The 25,418-nt window shown below is 33.2% G+C and overlaps 2 protein-coding genes across 3 annotated transcripts; both read right to left on the bottom strand.

Moving 5' to 3' along the window:
* Nucleotides 1-62: 62 nt before the first annotated feature.
* Nucleotides 63-10,399, bottom strand: LOC132617268 (cell differentiation protein rcd1-like). The gene is made up of 9 exons (XM_060332236.1): nucleotides 10,139-10,399; nucleotides 5,143-5,214; nucleotides 4,497-4,583; nucleotides 3,560-3,602; nucleotides 3,080-3,189; nucleotides 1,886-1,990; nucleotides 1,201-1,400; nucleotides 1,026-1,095; nucleotides 63-789 (listed from the first exon to the last, which is right to left on the bottom strand). Exons 1-9 carry the CDS (start codon nucleotides 10,337-10,339, stop codon nucleotides 646-648), a joined length of 1,032 nt encoding a protein of 343 aa, XP_060188219.1. The 5' UTR covers nucleotides 10,340-10,399; the 3' UTR covers nucleotides 63-645.
* Nucleotides 10,400-14,169: 3,770 nt separating this feature from the next.
* LOC132617499 (cell differentiation protein rcd1-like) lies at nucleotides 14,170-23,988 on the bottom strand. Of its 2 annotated transcripts, XM_060332504.1 has the most exons (9): nucleotides 23,581-23,987; nucleotides 19,886-19,957; nucleotides 19,222-19,311; nucleotides 18,385-18,427; nucleotides 17,627-17,736; nucleotides 16,671-16,775; nucleotides 15,142-15,341; nucleotides 14,966-15,035; nucleotides 14,170-14,533 (listed from the first exon to the last, which is right to left on the bottom strand). In XM_060332504.1, exons 1-9 carry the CDS (start codon nucleotides 23,833-23,835, stop codon nucleotides 14,390-14,392), a joined length of 1,089 nt encoding a protein of 362 aa, XP_060188487.1. In that variant the 5' UTR covers nucleotides 23,836-23,987; the 3' UTR covers nucleotides 14,170-14,389. The 2 variants fall into 2 exon arrangements, with proteins under 2 accessions (XP_060188487.1, XP_060188488.1); XM_060332505.1 differs by lacking the exon at nucleotides 16,671-16,775 and having other exon boundaries at nucleotides 23,581-23,988.
* Nucleotides 23,989-25,418: the final 1,430 nt, after the last annotated feature.

Here is a 25,418-nt window from a genome sequence, read left to right as displayed (position 1 = left end):
ACATTAGAAGAGGAAATGAGGAGAAGGTAAGGAAGATAGATTAACAGAAAACAAAGGAAAAAGTAAAAAGAATTCTCTCTTTGGAAGTCAATTTTCTAATTCCATCAGGAAGTCATTTTTCTCATTTGGAAGTGACTTATTTTTCTAGAGAAAATGTTCTCCAAAATATTTTGACCAACCAAACATGAGAATATTGAAAAACATATGTTTTCCTCCTTATCAAACACACCCTTAATGTTTTCATTTTCAGACAAAGAAAGCCAAGACTCAATTTCCCAAAACTAAATAGCATTCACATTTGTTTCCCACTAAAAGAAAAAGAAGAAACACAACCAAAACCCCTTACCTGTCAAAATAAATACTACTATAAAAAGAAAAGAAAACAAAACACCAGCTGTCTCTACACCAAAACTGTATGATAAAGAAAACAACAACAGAAGATGACTTCACTCCATGTGAACAAAACTACAATTCAGTACGCAACAAACACAAAACTATCAGTTTTAACAAGGCTCTACTATGCAACAAGTTTTCGAGCCTTTAACAGTTGAAAAGTTAATTTAAAACATTTTTCCCTCTACTGAGGTCATTATTTGTTGTCTTTTTCTACTATTACACATAGAGAGATTTTCCCACATAACATGTTCACTTCTTTCCCTTTCCCTTAGCCTTTTGAACAGTGGTATCCGGTTTCGCAATGTTGTTACTGTCTTGGTTCACCGGAAAATATTGATATCCGAAAATATTGACATGTAGCAGGTACAACATCCGTGAAGTTTCTGGGTCAGTCTGCAAAGGCGTATGCAAAAATAAACAATTATACACATGATGCTGTAACTGTCATTTAAAAAGATCAGACGATACTAATTTTAAGGTATTCGGAGTTGCTGCAAGAAAATGAAGAAAGAGGCTCAGCTAACAATGGGGGTTAGTTTTACAGATGGTCACTAGTCTTCCTCTTTGTAACACTGAAGTCACATAACTAGTTTTTAGTGTGTAAATAAAAAGAGAGCAGATGAACTCACACGAACAATGTCCGTAAAGGTACCGTCAAATAGCTTAGGAGGAACTTGGCTTGTCAATGCATCACAAGGCCTGCATTATGAAGGTTGGATAAAATAATAAATTCAAGAAAGATAACTCATACTTACAGAGAAATCACAATCATGAAACTCGATCAGTAGGGACGAAAATGTTTACCTAACAAACCGTAGTACCCCTGAAAGGCTTAGATAGCATTGTATCACATATTTCAGATGCAGCAAACAAGGTTTTTCAGAAAGTTTCTCTACCACTCGGTACAACACCTGTACTATCAAGTAGAAGCGTTGAGCCGAAGCACAGCAATAGTTCATTCCCTTCGGTTGCATCAAAATTTTCACAACTATGAGGGTTGCAACCTGTACAGATACAACATTCTTTTCATGTCAGATACAAGAATAATACTGCATATACAAGATATTTTTTTTGATGTATGTATATTAGATGCTGGATCTCTTTATCTTCTTCGTGTGTTTACTTACTAATTTATTTTTTGAATCTCCTTTATGGAAATTCTGGCTCCGCCTCTAGATGCATGCCTCCGTTACAAACTAAATATTACATTTATGATGTAGGTTCTCACCAACTGAACTTATTACTCTGTTGAAGAACTAAATCTTTTTCACCCTATGCAACAGTAATAGCTTATGCAAGCCAATACAGTAATCAAGATCCTAATTTCCTTTTAATCATATGGTCATTCAGTCCCATGAATTTTTAACTTTATTCCCAGATTCCAAATTCTCAAATTCTCATTCTGAGGTTATCAGGAACAACTCTGCAGAAAGTAGATGGAAAGAAACTCAAAACTTGTAAGCCTAAAATCAATACGTAGCAGGCTAACCTTCGATGACAGTTCATCACCTACATCCATGCACTCCAGGCACAAATGAACCACTTCCGTATCCATGAAAAAATCAAGGACCTCATTTCCATACGGATCATCAAACTGCACAAGCAAGCAAAATATCAGAATAATGAAGCAGCACTTCCAAAAATTAGAATAATGCTACTAAGGTATGATCAGTGGTCAAATTACCAATAACAAATGCCATAATTTCGCTGCCATAAACAACTCCAGAAATGCAGATGGGTATTTCAAGAAGAAAAAGCAGATACTGATTTTTAGAACTGATTATGGCCATCAGCCATATCTAATATGTACACTATGTCTAGTCAGGGCACTATAGCTCGCCTCAAACCTAAAAAATTTTAGTACAATGGTTGGCTGTTCACAGCCTAGCTGTACCTACCCTTTTTTTTTTTTGGATCAATATCAGCATTGCAGTTCGTCCAATGATAAACTTAATCTAAATCATAGAGCTACAATGCAATCGAACCCGAATGAACAAAATGTTGCATTGAATCGTACCAGTCTCTTCTAGAGGTAATTACTCATTTTTGCACTTGTTTTATTTTCCAATTCTAAAGAGGAAGAGTAGGAGGAAGCGAAGTAAAAGAGTACCATTATGGATCAATAGGACGGGAAGTAAAAGTGACGGGAAGTTGAAGTGAAGGGGTTTGGTTATATACTTGTTGTATATCGATCCCTCAACTTAAACTTTTCAGCCTCTCTTGAATTGGATGTAAAGAGAAAGTATATATCTTTAGTTCCATTCACTTATAAACCAAACAATCAGAGGTAATTATGATTACTCCACCAAAAAGAAATCTAATGAATTTCTCTCCTTAACCCTCTCCTCTCTCTGCATGGAACTAAACATAATGATAATGTCACAAAGAAGCATATTCAAGTTTATCACTGTTAAAGTAATGTGAAATCCATAAGCGCCAAGGAAAGAAAACCAAAAAAAAAAAAAAAGAATAGTTATATTTGAAAGTGAAAACTAAGCAAAGTAGGGTCCAACCTTTTTATGGATTTGTAAGACACATTTGGTCTTTTGATTGATGATTTAATCAGAGATGTATGAAGTTTCTCCAGCATATGTAAACAGCAAAGTATATTAAGTGTAATTACTGAACATCCAGTCTTGAAGAAAATTGCAAAAATAAAATACATGAATGAAAGGAAGAATACCCTTGTTAGGAAACCGAGAACGCCCAAGCTGGTGAGCCTCAAATATTCCAAAGGCTTGTCATTTCCACCAGGCTTAAAGAGAAATGGGTAGAAATAACATGGTATTTGAGCTGTCGAGAGAAGTTACTAGAAGAGTTAAAACTGTTAATCACACTACAGTAAAAACGTTTCTTAGTCAATCAATCTGCAATTATTCTAGCATTCCATCAAAAAGAGAGAGGGGGAGGGGGATGCAAAGCGATAAGAATTAGTACTGAAAAAGCACAAAGTTAGAGTCTGAGATAAACTAGAACATTAAAGGACATATACTTCATTTTGGGTCTGTAAAAGGATTACAAGAATAATGCAATCATTTTGAAACCTATTCACCTGAATCTTCCCATACTCATACGCATACATGAATTTAGTTCACTCTTACAAGTAGTTTGGCCTAGGCCTAAATTTCATTTCAGTTTGTATCATTTCAAGAACTGCCATTACCTTTTATGAGCTCCCTTCTTGTTTCTGGGTTATTGGCCATAACCTGCAGGATATATCCATAAAGGAGTAAGGTAGATATATACATATCATGAAGTGGCAGAAAGCTGGTGTCAAAAAATAAGTTAATTATGACATGATACAATCAAATTCAGCTTGTTGAAAAGCCATCTACAATAAAAAATCATCTTCACCAAGAATATGAGTTTTTGAGAGTTAAAACTTGTGCATACACTTACCAGTGGTCTTACACCTATTGTATTATGTTACATTGATATTGATATCAAAACCAACTGTTATTACCTTTTCTAACAAAATTGCTCACAAATACTGATTGAACTGAAGTTAATGTGCAGAACATTGTACCAAAAAAGTAAAAAGTTAATACTTACTTCCAGTTATTTATACTGATCATATGAGATTTTCTGTGGAGAACTATGAATTGAAGTTCTTTAGTATTTTATATACCTTGCCGAAGGGGATTAATCCTTGGGATTACAGGGTTACTAGAAATACTCCCTCTTGGCCTTGGCCTTGTTATAATTAGTGAAAAATCTTATCTCCTACGGCTGAAGATTGACATAATCTAGAGGACTTGCGAAAGATATTACTGTCTTATCAGATATTGTTCATCAAAAATTTAAGGGTATCTAATGCATTCTACTTAACATCTAGAAGTCAAGAAAATATAAACATCACATATCAGATTTTCCCGAAATACAGATTTCCAGAGATTCCATGGACTAAAACATTGCAAAATAAAACAAATTCACCAAATCTAACAGGTTTTGCACAAAGTGCATAAAAGAGACATAATTTACTAGTGCATTTTGCAGCTTCAGTAGAAGAAAAAAAGTGTATGTGTTGATGAATATGTACACAATTATAACACTACACACCACACTAGAATATAAGTAAACCAACAAGGGATATTGCTGACCTGAAACAAAGCAAGGGCATTACACGCTCGAGTTGACTCCCTCATAGATACCATTGAGGGCAACTTCGGGTACACTGCTATAACTTCCTAAAATTAAGAGAAAAAATAGTTATTGACAACTTCTTGCAGATTAAAACGCGTTCTTCTAAAATTTCCAACAAATCAAATAAAGAAAAATCATTTGACACTTGTTGCTTGTCTTCAGCAAAACAAAACCAAAACTTGTGAGAGTTATGATTTCTGATTGGAAAGAAATAACTCAAATGAAAATTAGTTGATGAAATGAGAATTGGAAAAAGTAACTATCATTTGGAAGGATTTATTTTAACCTATCACTAGCATATTGTTACAAAGACACTAACAAAAAAAAAAAAAAGGAGTTCTTTCCTAGTTCAATCAAATTATCACATCTAGAATTCTCCCCTCGGAGAGGAGGGATATAAATGGTTGAAGACATGATTAAGTAAATAAAAATGTATTCTATGTGACAGTCTGAACTTTTAAATTTGATGGCCACATAATTTAGCATGGCATGTACAACTTAAACTTTTAGATGGGATGATCACACAATTCAACGTGCACTAAACAAATCTAGTTTAACACTATCCAACTGAATTTAGATCCGCTAAAATTAAAAGACGTATACCTGCAAAAGAATAAAAACTGCATTGAAGGCGTTCCACACCAGCAGTGCTAGATCCTTGCATGCACCTCGTTTCTGAAATATATAAGAAAAATTACCAACTTAGAATGTGACAATTACTAGCATCTCAAAAGGTTTTGAAAAAAGGACTAATAGTATGTTTGACCAAATTTTCAAAATCTACTCCCTCAGTTTACTTTTATTAATCCACTTTTAATTTTGCAAAATTAATAAATGAAGTATATATTTTACCATAATACTCATATTAATTGGTATATAATCTCAATAGACTTGAAAAATGATTTGAAAATGAGTAATCAATGTTAAGGATAAAACAAGAAAAAAGAGTTTGTTTTTCTCTTAATATGCTAAAGTAGAAAAGTATTGGGGGAAGTGAATAGACAGGACATGGCGCATTGCGTGCTTACCGAGGACATGACCTTAGATAGGAGGGTATGGAAGACTCATATTAGGGTAGAAGGCTAGTAAGTAGTTGCGTTTATCCTTTCTTACGAGTAGCTATGTTGCTCTATAGTTTCTTGTCTCTTGATTTCTGCGAGTATCTGTTGGTTTATAATGGCTTATTTACTTTCACTGTTTTCATTTTCATAACTGCTTTGATGTGTTTGCCCGTATCTGACCTTTCTTATGCTTTCTCTTGAGCCGAGGGTCTTCCGGAAACAGCCTCCCTACCTAAGGTGGGGGTAAGGTCTGCGTACACTCTACCCTCCCCAGACCCCACGTTGTGGCATTAACTGGGTATGTTGTTGTTGTTATGCTAAAGTAGAAAAGTAAAAATGATAATTCAATTTTAGTATAATGGACAAGTAAAAGTACTTATTTTAAAAGTTCTTTTTTCCAGAAATACTTATCGAATAAGTATTTTTGAAGAGTAGCAATTTGTATTTAACTAATTAATTTGAAAAGCACTTTTGCCAATATTAGAGCAACAATTTGTATTTGACTAAGGTTTTAAAAGTGCTCCTTCAAAAAAACTACTACTCTCTCCGTCCCAAAAAGTTTGTCTTACTTTTCTTATTAGTTTGTCTATAAAAAAGATTGGCACATTTATTTACTTAGAAACAATTTAACTTTATGAGATGATTTACAACTGTATAAATATCTGAGGCTTGTTCTGAACCAGAATTTCAAAAGTCTTTTTTTATTTCTTAAATTCCATGTCAAGTCAAGTTAAGACAATTTTTTTGGGACAGAGGAAGTAATTTTCTTTAGCTTTTGAAAAACAGCTCTGCTACTACTCAATAATTTTTTATTTTTTTTACCTAACAACTTGGCCAAACGAATCATTCTCTAGAATAAGCACTTTAATATATATATATATATAATAGCACTTTTGGCTTCGCCGAAGCTTGAACAAATGAGTAATTCAGTTTTCACACTATTATTTAATTTATGTATAATATTTTCCAAAATATTTAATTTGTAGCCAATATTGGCAGATTTTGGACAAAAATCATTATATATGACTTTCTTTCGCTTAAGTAGGATACTGCCGGCTGCTGACAAAAAATGGAATCCATCTCCTTTTACATCAACTGTGAGGGTCTAAATACTTCAGTATTTATCCTTATATATACATATATATCAAATTCGCATATATCATGTTTGATATGTTTTCATTAAAAAAAAAATGATTTGCTCACCGTTAATGAAGAAAATGTATTTTTCATCAGTTTATGATAGCTGATTAAGGATAGAAATTTTATATTTACTTAGTACTTGGTTTTGTATCGGGGAGGAGAGGGGGTGGGTGGGGGGGAGTCTTTGGGGCCGATTTGAGGACAGTTGGATCGAAACTTGAGGCTGAAGAACAAAGGAATTCTAGTCACTTCAGATAAATATTTTAGACATTTTGTCTGAACTTGTAACTTCAGGACTCACGAGTCTAAAATTGAATTTGAAGCAACTAGACTTACAGAAACTTATGAACTTCGGCTATACATTAAATAGGGGTCCTCAAATTGGCTATTTGTGGACTTCCCCCAAATGAGGTTCGCTTGTAAGGTCTGTCTAAGAGTTTGTTTAGATGGAATTAAAAAAAACAGCTTATATAAGTCAAAATAAAAAATAAAAAATTAGGGTAGTCTAATTTTTTATTTTTTTTTTGACTTATAAGCTTTTTTTTTTTTGGAAGAGAAAGTTTCATAAATGACTAACTTGGAAGGCCTCATTTATGCATTTTAGCTACATTTTACCTATTTACATGACATAGCGAACCTATAACAAAACTCAACACTTGTTACTTATTGTATTCGCGTCGCTGTATTCATGAATACAGTCATTAAAATTTGCTGAATTTTGTATTCAATTTAAATGTATTCAAACTCAACTGTATTCATTGTAGCTACTGTTATATTGTATTCACTTTATTATATTTAATCGGTTGTATACAAAACACAAGAATTTTGCACTAAAAAAGTTAACGAATACACTAAAAAACTGAATACAAAGAAATAAAATTCACTCTATTCATTTGTATACACTTCAAAATTAAATGTATTCATTTGTATACAAGAAATAAAATTAATGAATATACTCAAACACAAAATACAAGAAATAAAATACACCCAAACACTAAATTGTATGCTAAAAAATTAAATAATACACTGAATTGTATGCTAAAAAATTAATGAATACATTGAAAAAGAAACACGATTTTTTAGATCCGGCACCGAAATCTAACCGGAAAAAGCCACCGTCGACCAGACTCCGACAAAGCAACATTTGTCGACGGTGAAGATCTCATGTATATCTGGTCAGATCCGGCCAAGAAGTGACCGGATCTGACCGTCAAAGTTCGCCGAAGAAGGATGGAAGGCCAATCATTGAAGATCTGATGTATATCCATCAGATCCGATCAGATTTTGACCGAATCTTACCATCAAAGTTCGCCAGAGAAGGATGAAAGGCCAATCGGTGAAGATCTGATGTATATCCGATCAGATCCGGCCAAGATATGACCGGATCTGACCGTCAAAATTCGCTAGAGAAAGGTCATGGTGGGCGGCGGCAGAGCATTGGGGCGGAGATGGAAGAGAGAGAGAGAGAGAGAGAGAGAGAGAGAGAGAGAGAGAGAGATGGAAGGGTTGGGTTAGAAGTGAATAATGTGATGATGGGGTATTCTACTTTGTATATATATATATATATATATATATATATATATATATATATATATATATATAGCTATAAGTTGTATTTAACATATTATTATTAGCTATGGGATGTAATTATTTTAAACTATAGCTACTATATATAAATATGTAGTAGAGTTAGTTATGCTATGTAGAATTCCCTTTTTTTAAGCTAAGCCAAACGAGTCAACTTATTTTTTTGGACTTATTTTAAATATAAAATGACTTATAAACTGATCAGCCAAACACTCAAAAATACTGAAAACAGCTTATAAGCTATTTTCAGCAACTTATAACCTAAGCCAATCGGGCTCTAACACAACTCGCTTGTTGGATCGCACTAGATTAGGACATTTTCAGTTCATTTTAAACTGAGGCTTTTACTTCAACTCAGACAGTCCATTGCACCGGTGGGATTGGGCTGACCCCTGAGGCCAAACAAAAAAAAAAACAAAGGAATTTCTTCTTATAAGTACAAAAATGGACAATATTTATGGGTTTAGCGAGATTTTGGGGGTTTCAAAAGTAGCGAGTGCTTTTTAACAAAAGTATATAAATACGGTCAAAACATACAACTTAACATATAATTGCATACAATTTTTTATTGGATAGAATCCGATCAACTTACATACAAAATTTTTTGTGCATACAAATCTAGTGAAAACATACAACTTGCATACAACTATGTTGTTGTATATATTTTGTTTGAATGTATTTGCCGTGTGTATATAATTGTATACAACTTATTAATGTCTTCCTCTTCGAATTTCAATCTGAATTTCAATCAAAACCAACTCTAATCTTACAAATCTCCCACAATATTGAGCTATAAACTTCAGAGGATATTCCCAATCATTTGCAACAATGTCCAATCCAAACTAATGACAATTTTGCAAAAAACCACTTGGAATTCAAAGTTTTAAAACTTTTTAATGGTTGTCAATGAAGATTTTTGATAAATTTTCAAAATTTGTAATTCGGAAAATCAAAAAAATAGTTTTCCTGTTTTGAGTTTGAGTTCCTTATTTCGATTAATTTGACATGCATTTTGTTGGTGTATGGAGTAGAAATTAGAATAGAGTTTTGAAATTGTGTGGTTGAAAACTAATTTAGACTTGTATTTGTTTGGTACTTAGTTGGTGGGTCTTTGAGGATTGGAATCAAGACTTTAGAACTCAAGTTATTGGAGCCGAAAATTGGGGTGATTGGAGTCTAATCCCTTACTTTATATGCAATTGATAAATATAGTCATTTTAGGAAATTTAATAGGAGCCTCCTTAATACTGGTAATTAGGTTTATAATTTTGCATATATAGATTTTGTTTTTGAAAAGGACTTGTCCTTATTATTCTTACACCAGTTACAATATTTTTATGTTGAAAAAGATAGATGAATGTGTCGATCTTACTCTAGAAGTACTCAATTGTCATAGAAATGACATTACTGTGATAATAACAGAGAAATAAATAAATTTCTATCTCTAGAAAAGTGCTTACTCATGGGGTAGCTGGAGGCCCGCTTAATTAGGGCTTGTATGTGCTAATTTCAAATGAAAGGTTGAGTTGAGGTCATGCGGAATTCTACAACTTGCCCATTGTGGCTACATATGATATATAATAGTATATAGAAAGAGAAATGTCAATCATATCATTAAGAGAATTTACAAACTGCTCGCTAAAGTTCATTCAATGTGCATTTTATTGACCATTCAAAAGCAGCACGAAAGAAATTAACCAGTGATCTATGAACTTTCTTACCTCTGTTATCACCCACTGAACAACCACATAGTACAAGGCATACACACATAACAAATGAGTATACAAAAACATTTAAAACGTGTCATGTACCTTGACGAGTTGATCGATGACCTCTTCACGAAGATTAACATCACGGAGTAACAACACCAACTGATTTGGAGTGGCAACACCTAAGTCAAGAGGATTTTGTTGTGTAACCACCGGAGAAGAAGGAGAAGTAGAAGTGTTGCACAACGATGAGAATGATGTCAATGTGGTATCTGTAAACGGTGACTCTGGTAGATTCTCCATTTAAAATTCTTAACGAGAAAACCTTTCCTTTCGTGAACTTTCCAAATAAGAAAGGAGACACTAAAATGAGGCGTTATGCTTTTTTTTTTTTTCTAGTGAAAGAAAAAAGAGTTGCTTGTTTACCTTTAAAAGAAAACGAAGTGGGAGACGGACAAATACAGTTGTATATATAATGTCGCCTTTTGGACCCGGGTCGGTTGGCTTTAATTTTTCTTTTTGGTTCATGCAGATTCTTGTAATTGGAGGAGAAAATTTAGATTTACAGTAGTATTTACTATTTAACCCCTTCTAGTTTTTATGGCACTCCTTTTATTTTACATAGTTTCAAAATTTAGCGGAAATGAAGATTTTGTGATGGATGTATGGGCATACTAGGAAAGATAGATTAGAAATGAAGTTATCAGGAATAAGGTAGGAGTGGCTTCGGTGGAGGACTAAATGCGGGAAAAGAGTTGAGAAGGTTCAGGCATGTGCAGAGGAGAGGCAGAGGCCCCAACACGGAGATGTGAGAGGTTGGCTATGGATGGTTTCAGGAGAAGTAGAGGTAGACCGAAGAAATATTGGAGAGAAGTGATTAGACAGGACATGACACAGTTGCAGTTGACGAGACATGACCTTAGATAGGAGGTTGTGGAGGACATATATTAGGGTAGAAGGTTAGTTGGTAGTATAGCGTTGTCTCACGGACCCTTCTATACTATTAAGCGTAGCACTATCCTTGTAGCTTATTGCCTTTCGATTTCTGTCACTATCTATTGGCTCTTGTACTTCGATTTATCGTACTACTTTGCTGTAATAACTGTTTCTTTTTACATTATGGTTTCTATTGTATTTGTGATGACTTCTTTACTTTTGCTAATTCTTATCTGACCTTCTTTGAAATGTCTTTTCTTTAGCCGAGGGTTTATTGGAAACAACCTCTTTACCTCTCAAGATAGGGGTAAGAAGGGTTAAGGCCTGCGTACACTCTACCCTCCCAGGATTCCATTTTGTGGGTATAGACTGGGTATGTTGTTGTTGTAAAGTTTCAAAATGTTCATATTATTTTACTAAGAATTATAAGTTTTGTATGTAAAAGTGGAAATAATATCGTAATTTTGAAGCCAACTAGGTAATTTTTTTTATTGACAAAGAGGGTGTTTGGCTAACTTTATAATCTGGCCAAACTAGCTTATAATACTTTTTAGCTTATCTATGCGTTTGGTGAACACCCTGTGCTTATAAGCCAAAAGTTATAAGTTGACCACCCCCAACTTATAATTTTGCAGCTTATAAACACTTTTAGTTTGACACAGACATTTTATAGTTTTATCCCTCAAATCTTTATAATATTCGAAATACTCCCCCTAAAACATAACTCGTAATTATCTTTCTATTTTTTTTATTCGTCCTTTTAACGTAAAATAATTTTTAAATGTATATTTTTGTAAATAGCTTAAGGATAATTCAGTAATTTCATTCAAAATTTGCTATTAACACCTTTTTACCAAACACACTAACTACTTATTATCAACTTCAACACTTCTATCTAAACACACAACTACTTATTTATAAAATTAATTTCAGCACTTGATGTTTATCAGGTACTTTGATAAGCTAACTCAAATAGACTCATAGTGCATGGATTATATGTAAGCTGGAAAAATAAAAAAAAGTGTAAAACATAGGATAAAAAAAAAAATTAAGTAAAACGCCAAACCAAATGAGCCTTAATTAATAAGAACTTAAAATTTGTAACAACATACTAAATTCATTAGAAAATGTAAATATTCCTGAAAACAGGGTTATAAAATACATCTAGACAAAATAGATACTTGCCACACATTCAACTACTCACTCATTTTTACGCCCAGTCTCATAAATGTAATCTGATATGGTAGATAATTTGTTGACTCTCAATTAATACATCCATTTATATATAATCTTGAAACAAGAAAACAATTCATTACATCATTATTTTCCTAAATGGTACTGTATATATTTTTGTTATGATCCAAGAAATAAGAATTATTTTTCCTTTAACGATAGAAAAAGGATGGTTTCGAAGTTATGATCCAAGAAATAAGAATTATTAAGAGAATGTTTATACCAAGTTTGCTCTAACCATCACTATAGAGTAGTATTTACAGTGACATTTTATAACTATTTTCTACAATAAAAACAAGGGAAAAGATGCAATTTAGAGCAGATATACCCATCGTTAAAAAAATGGTGCATATGACGTTACACAAATGGTGTAAATATACCCTTTTCATTGATGAAATTTTTTATTAAAATCATTTAATCATTTTTATTTAAAAAAATGCCACGCGGCTTTTCAAAAACAAGTCTACCCTTGACTAGACTTATTTTTTAAAACCATGTGGTAATTTCTTTTCTAGTGGATCGGGTCTGGTTCGTTTAAATGGGTAGACTTATTTTTTTTAAAGCCACATATATATATTTTTTAATTGAACCAGACAACCCACAAGAAGAAAAATTACCATGCAGGTTTTAAAAAATAAGTCTACTAAAAAAAGTGATTTTGCAAAGGGATAATAACATATGTGGTCCCTCAATTATAGGTAAATTCTGATTTTGGTCCTTGTGGTATATGGTTAAGCATTATATAACCTCTAATTAATTGCAATATGCACTTTCAATCCTTATGCTTATTAATATTCAAAAGTTTAATGAATCATTTTCTTTTAAAGTATTTAGGTAATTTAAAGCAAAAGGTTAAAAAAGGCAAAACTGATTTTGCAGTTGTATAATAACATATGTGGTCCCTCATTTATAGGTAAATTCTGATTTTGGTTCTTGTGATATATGGTTAAGCATTATGTAACCTCTAATTAATTGTAATGTACACTTTTAATCCTTATGCTAATACATATTCAATAATTTAATGAATCATTATCTGTTGAAGTATTTAATTACTAATGGTTATGTTAAATTTGTATTATTGCTCCATTTTTCGAGAATAATTAGTTTAAAACTTAGTCTAAATGTAAAATATTTCATATTTGAAAAGAGACCAAATCGTACATTTGAGTAAATTAAAGGTTATTATGTGGTGAATCAAACATCACAAAGACTAAAACCAGAATTGGTCAGTAACTTCAGGAGTGAGTGTTATTATCCCTTTTGCAAATTCAATTTTTGCCTCTAAAATAAACATCAGTGCTATTTTACTTAATTAAATTCATATATGCTACTGAAATTTTGAACATTCGAAAGTAACATCTAAATTATTTACAATCTATTGGTAAATTTGAAAAGATGGACCAACAACAAAAAGTCTAATTTTAGAATTTTAAACAGGCTTTACAATTCGAGCTGTTAACTGTTGAAAAGTTTAATTCAAATCCACGAGTTGTTAACTGTTGAAAAGTTTAATTCAAATCCACTTACCCCCCCCCCCCCCCACCCCCACCCCAACACCCCAGTATGGCATCTGAATCCCTACAAATGATACAATTGGAACACAATACAATTCCAATGAGCCAACTCAGGTCATTATTTGTTGTTTTTTCCTACTGTAAATGGGACTTGTCGTCGTTACTTAACGATGAATTTAACGACACGATACAATAAAATTTATGTAACAACCAAACAAATATTATACAACACAGTACAACCATCCGAACAAGCTGTTAATGTTTTCATTTTCAAAAACAAAAAGAAGCACAATATCAATTTCCCAAAACTAAATCACATGCACATTTGTTTTCCAGAAAAAGAAGAAAGAAGAAAGAAAACCAAAACCTCTTACCTGTCAAAAATAAACATATAAAAAGAAAACAAAAACACTTTCTGTCAACACCAAACGGTATTATAATTATAAAGAAAACAACAACATATGACTTCACTCCATGTGAACAAAGCTACAGTTCAATACACAATAAACACAAAACTATCAGTTTTAACGAGACTCTACTATGCAACAAGTTTTCGAGTCTTTAACAGTCGAAACATTAATTTAAAACATATTTCCCTCTACTGAGGTCATTATTTGTTATCTTCTCCTACTATTACAAACACAGAGAGAGAGGTTCCCACAGAACAAGTTCACTTCTTCTTCTTTCCCTTTCCCTTAGCCTTTTGAGTTGTTGTATCCGGCTTTGCAATGTTGTTACTGATTTGATACGCCGGAAAACAGCCGTAAATACTGAAATATAGCAGATGCAGCATCCATGAAGTTTCGGGGTCATCCTGCACAGGCATATGCAAAAATGAACAATCATACACACGAAACTGTAACTGTAATTGAAAAAAAAAAAGGTGATACAATTTTAAGGTATTCTGATAGTAGAAATGCTATAGAAGATGCAATTCGATCGAAACAAGTACTACCAAAAGGTTTCAACCTAGTGCTATACTAAATGATTGCATAAAGAGTTTTATTCGGAGTTGTTACAAGAAAATGAAGAAAGAGACTAGGCTAACAATAGGGGTTAATTTAACCGATGGTATAGACTTGCTCTGTGTAACACTAGGGTCGCAATACTATAGTTTTTATAAGAGAGACACTAAACTAACTATTTGTAACACTAAAGTCACAAAACTATTTTTTGTAACAGTAAAGTCACGGCCTATTGCATATGTTTATTAGTATGTAAATAAAAGAAGAGTAGATGAACTCACACGAAGAATGCCCTTAAAAGTGTTATCAAACAGTTGGGGAGGAACTTGTCTTCTCGATGTATCACAAGAGCTGCATTATGAAAGTGGATCAAACAATAAATTCAAGAAAGAAAATAACTGATACTTATAGAGAATCACAATAATGAAACTCGAGCAGCAGAGACGAAAATGCTTACCAGACGAACTTTAACACCACTGAAAGACTTAGATAACATTGTGTCACATATTTCAGATGCAGTAAACAAGGTTTTTCAGACAGTTTCTCTACCACTCGGTGCAAGACCTGTACTATCGAGTAAAAGCGATCAGCTGAAGCACAACAATAGGTCATTCCCGCCTCTTGCATCAACATTTTCATAACTATGAGGGTTGCAACCTGTGGAGGTAAAATATTCTTTTCATATAAGTTTCAAGAATCAGCATATCACCACAAACCAGCAAAGTCATACAGAAGTACAAATATAAAACAGAATGGAAAATCAGGAGTTTGCAGACATATCACAAAATACCCTTATCTCCTTTTATAATGACCACATGCCCCGTTTCTCCTGCAAAAGTTTGCTGGCGTTCTTCTCAGGAATGTTTTAGCATTAGGTATATCTAATTTACACTGTATGTATAAACTTATTTTTAATGTATACATAATATATGTTGAATCCCCTTGATTTCTTCATGGGTCTACTTATTTATCTTTTTGAACACTCTTAGTATAATCCTGGCTCCAGTGGTGGATCTAGCATGCTAGGTGGGGGTTCTAGGAACCGCCAACTTTCGACGCGGAGCATAAATTTTGTGTAAAAAATTATTAAAACTGCAATAAATAATAGACATGAACCCATAACTTTTAAAATACGACGGGTTTATACTAAGAATCTTAAAGTTGAACCCATAAAGTTTAAATCTTGGATCCGCTCCTGATATAGTATAGATGCATGTAAGGGGCGGTGCTAGGGGGCCGAAGGGAGTTCATCAAAACACCCTTTGCCTGGATAATTACATCGTATATACAAGATTAAAATTATTTTTCAATGTATATATAGTACATGTTGAATCTCCTTGACTTCTTCGTGTGTCTACTTACTTTATATTTTGAATCCCTTTTATGAAAATCCTAGCTCCGCCACCGGATGCATGAATTCTTTACAAATTAAATACTGTATTACATTTATGATGTAGGTTTTCAGAAACTGAACTTACTATTGTGTTGAAAAACTAAATCTTTTTCACCCTATGCAACAGTAATCAAGCTTAGCCAATGTAGTAATCAAGATCCTAATTCCCTTTCAATCGTATGGTCACTCAGTCCCATGAAGTTTTTAACTTTATTCCGAGATTCCAAATTCTCATTCGAAATACATGTATATACAGGGAATACGAAAATATTCTTCTGATGAAACAATAAAACTAAAATACATCATTGTGAGGTTATCAGGTACCACTCTGAAGAAAGTAGATGGAAAGAAACTTGTACTTCCTTCGTTTCAATTTATTTGTCTTACTTTCCCTTTTGGTTTGTTTAAAAAAGAATATCACTTTTTATATTTATTAACTCTTACATCCCAAAATCCTACATGACATATTTAAGACCACAAGATTCAAAAGCCTGCTTTATTTTTTAAAACTCCATGCCAAGTTAAACTAGGACAAACAAATCGAAAAGGAGGGAGTAACTTCTAAGTGTAAAATAAGTATGTAACGGACTAACCATCGATGACAGTTCATCACCTTGATCCATACACCCTAGGCACAAAGGAACCACTTGCGATTCCATGAAAAAAGTAAGGACAACTGATCCATATGGATCATCAAACTGCACCAGCAAGCAAATTCAGAATCATGAAGTAGCATTCACAAAAATTAGAATGACGCTACAAATGTATGATCAGTGGTCAAATTACCAATACAAAATGGTACTATAGGTCGAACCTATTCAATTTTTATAGTATGATGGTGGGCTGTTCACCGCCTAGCTGTACCTACCGTCTTTTCTCTTGGGATCAATATCACTCTATCAGCAATGCAGTTCGTCCAACGATAAATTTAATCCGAATTATAGAGCTACGACACAATCAAACCCGAAAGAACAAAATGTTGAATTGAATTGTACCAGTCATTAGTAGGGGTTATTACTCATTTTTGTACTTGCTGGTTTAATATCCAATTGTAAAGAGGAAGAGTAGGAAGAAGGGAAGTAAGAGAGGAGGGATTTGGTCATATACTTGGTGGTGTATCCCTCAACTTAATCTTTTCATCCTCTCTTTAATTGGATGGAAAAAGAGTATATTTCTTTAGTTCAACCCACTTATAAACCAAACAACCAGAGGTAATTTTGATTACTCCACCAAAAAGGAAGCCAATGAATTTCTCCCCTCACCCTCTCCACTCTCTTAATGGAACTAAACATAATGGTAATGTCACGAGGAAGCATATCCAAAGTTTATCACTCAGAAAAATAATGTGAACTCCATTAGCACCAAGGGAAGAAAACCAAAAACAAGAATAGTTATATTTGAAAGTGAAAAGTAAACTTTTCGTATGGACTTATAAGACACATATGGTCTTTTGATTGATTATTTAATCAGAGAAGTTAAGTGTAATTACTGAACATCCAGTCTTGAAGAATATTGCAAAAGGTAAATGCATGAATGAATGGATGAATACCCGTGTTAGGGAACCGAGAACGCCCAAGCTAGTGAGCCTCAAATACTCCAAAGGCTCGCCATCATTTCCATTAGTCTTGAGAAATGGGTAGAAATAATACGGTATTCGGGCTGTAAAGAGAAGTTAATAGACGAGTTAACTGTTTGTCACATAACAGTAAAACATTGCTTACTCTGTCTGCAATTATTCTAGCATTCCATATTCAAAAAGAGAAAGATGGGGCATGGGATGCAGAGCGATAAGAATTAGTATTGAAAAAACAAAAAGTTAGACTTTGAGGTAAAGTAGCCCATTAAAAAGGACATATACTTAATCACAAAAGATTTTCAAGCATGATGATAATGGAATAGATATCAACAAGTGCTGCTTGGACAAAATTAGTCGTAGTTAATGGAAATAGATTTTTTTTTTTTTTTGAAAGATTAAGGAAATGAAGCACAAGTATATGATGAAAAAGGTCTGCAGTGGCTAGAATTTGTTCTTCCACTCATTTAGAAGATGGCAGGAAAAGAGAAGGAAGATATTCCAAGAGAAGTGGATAAAATTATATAACTCTGACGAGCCTGTGAAAGGATTAAAAAAAATAACGCGATCTTTTTGAAACTTATACACCTGAATCTTTCCATATCTTTTTGAAACTTATACACCTGAATCTTTCCATACTCATACACGTACAGCAATTTGATTCACTCTTACGGTTAGTTCAGCCTAGGTCTAAAGTTCATTTCACTTTGTATCATTTCAAGAACTGACATTACCTTCTATGAGCCCCCTTCTTGTTTCTGGGTTATTGGCCATAACCTGCAGATTATAGCCATAAAGGAGTAAGGTGAATACATATCACGCAGTGGCGGAAAACTGACTTCACAAAATAAGTTATGACATGATACCATCAAATTCTTGTTGGAAAAGAACAGTTATAATAAAAGATCATCTTCACCAAGAATGTTAGTTTTGAGAATCATATGATGCATACACTTATTCTAAAATTTCCTCTTGTACTGCATTTCATGGATATTGATATTGAAACCGACTGTTTCAACCCTCTAAGAAATTTGCTCATAGATACTGCTTGAACTGAAGTTAATATGCAGAACATTGTACCACAAAAGTAGAAAGGTACTAATACTTACTTCCAGTTACTAATACTGGTCCAGATATGAGATCTTAGTGGAGAATTATGAATTGAAGTTCTAGGTATTTAATACACATTGCCAAGGGGATTAATCCCGGGGACTACAGGATTATTTCCTCTCGCAAGTTGCATGGCTTACTGTCTTATCAGATACCGTTCATCTGAACATAATCACAAAAATTTAAGTGTATCTCTAATGCATTTCTCTTGAGGCCCTAGAAGCCAAGAAAACAAAAAACATCACATGTCAGATCTTCCCAAATCTAACAAGTTTTGCACAAATTGCATAAAGAGGTGCCCTGTGAGAGAGATAATTTACTAGTATATTTTGCTACTTCAATAGGAGAAAGCGTATTTGTTGATGAGCCTGCATACGATTATAACACATGCCACACTATATTCTAAGTAAACCAACAAAGGGAACTGTGGAAGTACACTGGTTTGATTGGATATTGCTGACCTGAAACAAAGCAAGGGCTTTACATGCTCGAGTTGACTCCCTCGGAGATAACTTTGAGGGTGACAACTTCCGGTACACTACTGTGACTTCCTGAAATTAATATGAGAAAAAACAGGTAATGATAACTTCTTGTTGATCAAAATGAGTTCTTCAAAAAATTTCAGCAAATCAAATAAAGAAAAATCATTTGACATTCGTTGCTTGTCTTGAGGAAACAAAATCAATACTTGTGAAAGTTACAATTGCTGGTGGGAGGAAAAAACTCAAAAAGACAATTATTTGATGGAGTGATGAATTAAAACAAGTAGCCTATCATTTGGCAAAGGATTTTGTTTAACCTATCAGCACCATCTCATTACAAAGACACTAAAAATAATAATTATAGTTTGTCTAGAATTCTCTAACATGCATCCATACGCCTCTTCTCCTGGAGAAGGGTATAACTATTGAAGACATCATTAGGTAAATAAGAATGTGTTCTTTGTGACAGTCTGAACATTTATATTAGATGGTCACACAATTTAACATGTATCAAGAATGTGTTCTCTCTGATAACTTAAGCTGTTAAACGAGATGGTCACAAAATTCATAACATAAACTCTATAATATCCAGTTTAAATTTATCCAACTGAATTTAGATGAGTGAAATTTAGAAGAGGTATACCTGCAAAAGTATATAAGCTACATTGAACGTGTTCCACAACAGAAGAGCAAGATTTTCGCATGTATCTCGCTTCTGAAATATACAAGAAAAGTCACCAATTCAGAATGTGACAATTATCAGCACTTTCAGAAGCTAAAAAAGAAAAAGAGTAACGGTAGGTTTGGCCAAATTTTCTAAAATCCATTTATTTTGAAAAATATTTTATCATAAATGCTTATCAAATTAATATTGGATCAGCAGTTTGTGTTTATCTAATCAATTTGAAAAAATACTTTTGCCAATGTTAGAGCAGTGATTTGTGTTTGACAAGGCTTCAAAAATACTTATTGGAATAAGTTACATTTTTAGCCAATGTTAGAGCAGTGATTTGTGCTTGACTAAGGCTTCAAAAAAAAATACTTATTGGAATATGTTACTTTTTTAGCTTCTGAAATATAGTTGTGCTCCTACTTAGTAACACTCACTTTTTACCCTACTGCTTGGCCAAACACATCAATATTTAGAATAAGCAATTTCGACTTTCCGGAAGCTTGGCCAAACAAGTAATTCAATTCTTACTCTATTATTTAAGTTATATACTCCCTCACTCCCAATTTATGTGACATCTTTCAGATTTCAAGATTCAAACATGTCATTCTTTGACCGTAATTTTTTTCATATATCTGTTAAATATTTTGAATTGTTAAACATTGTGACTTATATTACTTTCTACGTATTTTCCAAATATGTAAATTTTATTTTTAAGAACTTGAAGATTTCATGCTAAAATTCACAGTCAAAATTAAATTGTTTGACTCTCGAAATCCGAACTATGCCATATAAATTGGAACATCGAGAGTATAATTTTTTCAAATATTTAATTTGTAGCCAACATTGAGAGATTTTTGACAAAAAACCATTATGTTTGACTTTATGTCGTTTCAGCATACCCCTGAATTGAGGACATTGTCGGCTGTTGACGAAAATTGGTGCCCGTCTCCTTTGACAGCACCGTTAATGAAGATAATATTTTTTTCCCAATTTATAATAGCGGATTAAGGATAGATATTCTATATTTACTTAGTGCTTGGTTTTGTGTCGGAGGAAGTCTTTGGAGCTGATGAGGAGGGGTGGATCGAAGCATAAAGCTGAAGAACAAAGGAGTTGTAGCTAACTTCAGACATATGGGTGGAACTTCACATAAATATTTTGGACATTTTATATGAACCTATATCTCGAAGTTTTTTTTAAACTTGAAACTTGTGAGTCCAATTAAAATTGAGTTTGAAGTGACTAGACTTATAGGAACTTATATGGGTCCTCAAATTGGTTAAGAACTTGAAGATTTCATGCTAAAATTCACAGTCAAAATTAAATTGTTTGACTCTCGAAATCCAAACTATGCCATATAAATTGGAACATCGAGAGTATAATTTTTTCATATATTCAATTTGTAGCCAACATTGAGAGATTTTTGACAAAAACCATTATGTTTGACTTTATGTCGTTTCAGCATACCCCTGAATTGAGGACATTATCGGCTGTTGACGAAAATTGGTGCCAGTCTCCTTTGACAGCACCGTTAATGAAGATAATATTTTTTCCCCAATTTATAATAGAGGATTAAGGATAGATATTCTGTATTTACTTAGTGCTTGGTTTTGTGTCGGAGGAAGTCTTTGGAGCTGATGAGGAGGGGTGGATCGAAACATAAAGCTGAAGAACGAAGGAGTTGTAGCCAACTTCAGACATATGGGTGGAACTTCACATAAATATTTTGGACATTTTATCTGAACCTATATCTCGAAGTTTTTTTTAAACTTGAAACTTGTGAGTCCAATTAAATTTGAGTTTGAAGTGACTAGACTTATAGGAACTTATATGGGTCCTCAAATTGGTTAAGAACTTGAAGATTTCATGCTAAAATTCATAGTCAAAATTAAATTGTTTGACTCTCGAAATCCAAACTATGTCATATAAATTGGAACATCGAGAGTATAATTTTTTCACATATTCAATTTGTAGCCAACATTGAGAGATTTTTGACAAAAACCATTATGTTTGACTTTATGTCGTTTCAGCATACCCCTGAATTGAGGACATTATCGGTTGTTGACGAAAATTGGTGCCAGTCTCCTTTGACAGCACCGTTAATGAAGATAATATTTTTTTCCCAATTTATAATAGAGGATTAAGGATAGATATTCTATATTTACTTAGTGCTTGGTTTTGTGTCGGAGGAAGTCTTTGGAGCTGATGAGGAGGGGTGGATCGAAACATAAAGCTGAAGAACGAAGGAGTTGTAGCAAACTTCAGACATATGGGTGGAACTTCACATAAATATTTTGGACATTTTATCTGAACCTATATCTTGAAGTTTTTTTTTAAACTTGAAACTTGTTAGTCCAATTAAAATTGAGTTTGAAGTGACTAGACTTATAGGAACTTATATGGGTCCTCAAATTGGTTATTTGCCCCCCCCCCCCCCCCCCCCCCAACAAAGAAAAAGACCTTGCCTTGTGAGGTCAGTCTAACACAACTCGCTTTGGAATGATTAGGTGTAAAGCATCTGTAGGTGGCTAGGATTGAAACCCACGCTTTAGAGCTCAAGCTATTAGAGCCTAAAATTGGGAAGATTGGAGCCTAATCCCTTACTTTGTATACAATTGATAAATATAGTTATGGTATGTAATTAAATGAAGACCTATCTAACATTGTAATTAGATTTATCATTTTGTATATATAGCTTAAAATTCAAAAAAGAACTTGCACTTATCATTAGTAAAATGTCTTTATATTGGAAAAGATAGATGATTCTGTAGATCTTACTCAATAATTGCATCAAGAATTACTCAATCGTCATAGAAATGACATTAATGTGATAATTGACAAATTTAAATGAACTTCTCTCTTTAACTAGATTTAAGTGCTTACCATTGGGCTAGCTCGCGGCCCTCTTAATTGCAAACTTTTCCAAATGAAAGGTTGAGGTTGTGTTGAATTCTACATCCTCCCCGTTTTGTATATCTAGAGGTGGAAAAATCAGCCTATAAAAGCATGACCCACCCAACCCGTCTAAGATTGGGCCGATCATTGACCCGCCCAATTATGAGCTCAGCCCATAAAAAACTAGGCTGATATGCATCCCAAATTGAAGCATGAGAAATCTTGTCAATTTTTTTTTTAATTTAATGTCCTATATAGACATAACAAAGAAAGAAAATAGTTTTATTAGGCACTAAAAAATTACTATAAAAGAACAAATAGAGAAATTAAAACTAAATAAGAATTGGACGGGTTGGGTTATGACCCACTTTTAGCCCATTTGATACAAAGTAACTTTTGGGGGTCAATAACCCGCCCATTTATTAACTCAACTCATTTTTTACCCACCCAAATTCAACCCAACCTGCCTATTTGACACCCCTAAACATACTTAAAAGTGTACAGAAAGAGAAAGACAATCAATCATTCAGAGATTTTACAAACCGCTTGCAACAGTTCGTTCAATGTGCATTCTACTGGCCACTTAAAAATAGCACAAAAGAAATTAAGCAGTGATCGATGAACTTTCTTGCCTTTGTATCTCAATCACCGAACAACTACCAAGTACAAGACAAAAATACATAACAAGTGGATATACAAAAACTAAAACGTACGCAAAATGAATATATAAAAATATATATAACAAAAAACATTTAAATCGTGTCATGTACCTTGACGAGTTGATCGACAACCTCTTCGCGTAGATTAACATCATGGAGTAACAACACCAACTGATTTGGAGTTGCAGCATCTAAGTCAAGAGGATTTTGATGTGTAATCACCGCAGAAGAAGGAGAAGAAGAAGTGTTGAACAACGATGGCGATGATGTCAATGTGGTATCTGTAAATGGTGAATCTGGTAGATTCAACGCTGACGATGATGTCAATGTGATATCTGTAACCGGAGAGTTTGGTTGATTCTTCATTTAAAATTCTAAAGAAAACTTTCCTTTCAAAAAAATTCCAAATGAGAAAGGAGAAGAAAATGAGGCGTTTTTTTTTCTTTCTAGTGAAAGAACACGAGATGTTTGTTTAGCTTTGAAAGAAAATGAAGTAGGAGAGGGACAAAAGTAGTTGTTTGTATAATGTCGCCTTTCAAACCCCGGGTGGGGTGGCTTTAAATTTTTTTGGCTCATGCGGATTCTTGTAATTGGAGGAGAAAGTTTAGATTTACGAGTGTATTTACTATTTAACCCCTTTTGATTTAAATGACAATCTTTTTATTCTACATAGTTTCAAAATGGAGATACTATTTTACTAAGAATTTTAAGTTTTGTATGTAAGAGCGGGAACTAATACTCCATTGTAAAAAGTTGTTGCCATGTGGCCAGGATGTCACGGGTTCGAATCATAGAAACAATCTCTTGTAGAAATGCAGGATAAGACTGCGTACAATAGACTCTTGTGGTCCGACCTTCCCTAAACCCCGCACATAGCAAGAACTTAGTGCATCGGCTGCCCTTTTAGGTTTTTCACAAAGTTTATAAGTTGATCAAACTAGCTTACAAAACTTTTTAGTTTATTCACGCATTTGATGAACACCTTTTGTGTATATGCCTAAAGTCATAAGTTGACGACCCCCAACTTATGATTTTGTAGCTTATAAACACTTTAGTTTTTTACCAAACCTTTTATTATTTTATCCCTGAAGTCTTTCTAAAACGTAATTCCTATTTATCGTCTCTCAATTCTATTTTTGTTATTCTTTCTTTTTTACGTAAAAGTATATTTAAATGTATATTTTTTTTGAATATGTATAAGGTAATTTCGGTCATTTTAACTAAAAAGTATTTATCGACACATTTTTATCAAGAACATTAACCGCTTATTATCAACTTCGGCAAACACCTAACTATTTACATGTAAAATCAATTTTAGCACTTAATGCTTATCAGCTACTTTTAATCAGTTAATCCAAACAAACTTTAGTACATGGATTATATATACAACAACATAATACCCAGTGTAATTCCACAAGTGGGGTCTGGGGAGGTTAGGATGTTGCAGACCTTACCTACGTTTGTGGGGTAGGGAGGCTGTTTTCGAAAGACTCTTGGCTCGAAAGGAAAGAAAATAAAAGAAAGGAAAACGAAAAAATAAAGGAAAAGGAACACGGATTAAATGTAAGTTAGAAAAATTAAAATGTGTAACTAAAATTGGTAAAACATAGAATTAATAAATAATTTAAGTAAGGGTCATAAAATATATCTAGAAAAAGTAGTATTGCCATACATTCAACTACTTACTATTTTTTAAACCCAGTTTCATGAATATAATGTCTCTATAACCTCAGATAGATGGATAAAATTTGTTGACTTTCAATTAACACATACATTATGTATAATCTTGAAACAAGAAAACATTCATTACAACATTGTTTTCCTAAATGGTATGGTATATATCTTTATAATTATATTATGATCCAAGAAATAAGAATTATTTTTCCTTTAACGATAGAGAAAAAATGGTTTCCAGGTTATAACTTCTATTTTCGGTCTCTCATTTATGG

This window comes from Lycium barbarum, chromosome 11 (genome assembly GCF_019175385.1).
Source record: "Lycium barbarum isolate Lr01 chromosome 11, ASM1917538v2, whole genome shotgun sequence".
Taxonomy (NCBI): domain Eukaryota; kingdom Viridiplantae; phylum Streptophyta; class Magnoliopsida; order Solanales; family Solanaceae; genus Lycium; species Lycium barbarum.
Note: the sequence above shows the minus strand (reverse complement) of the source record. Positions and strands in the feature narration are given on the sequence as shown.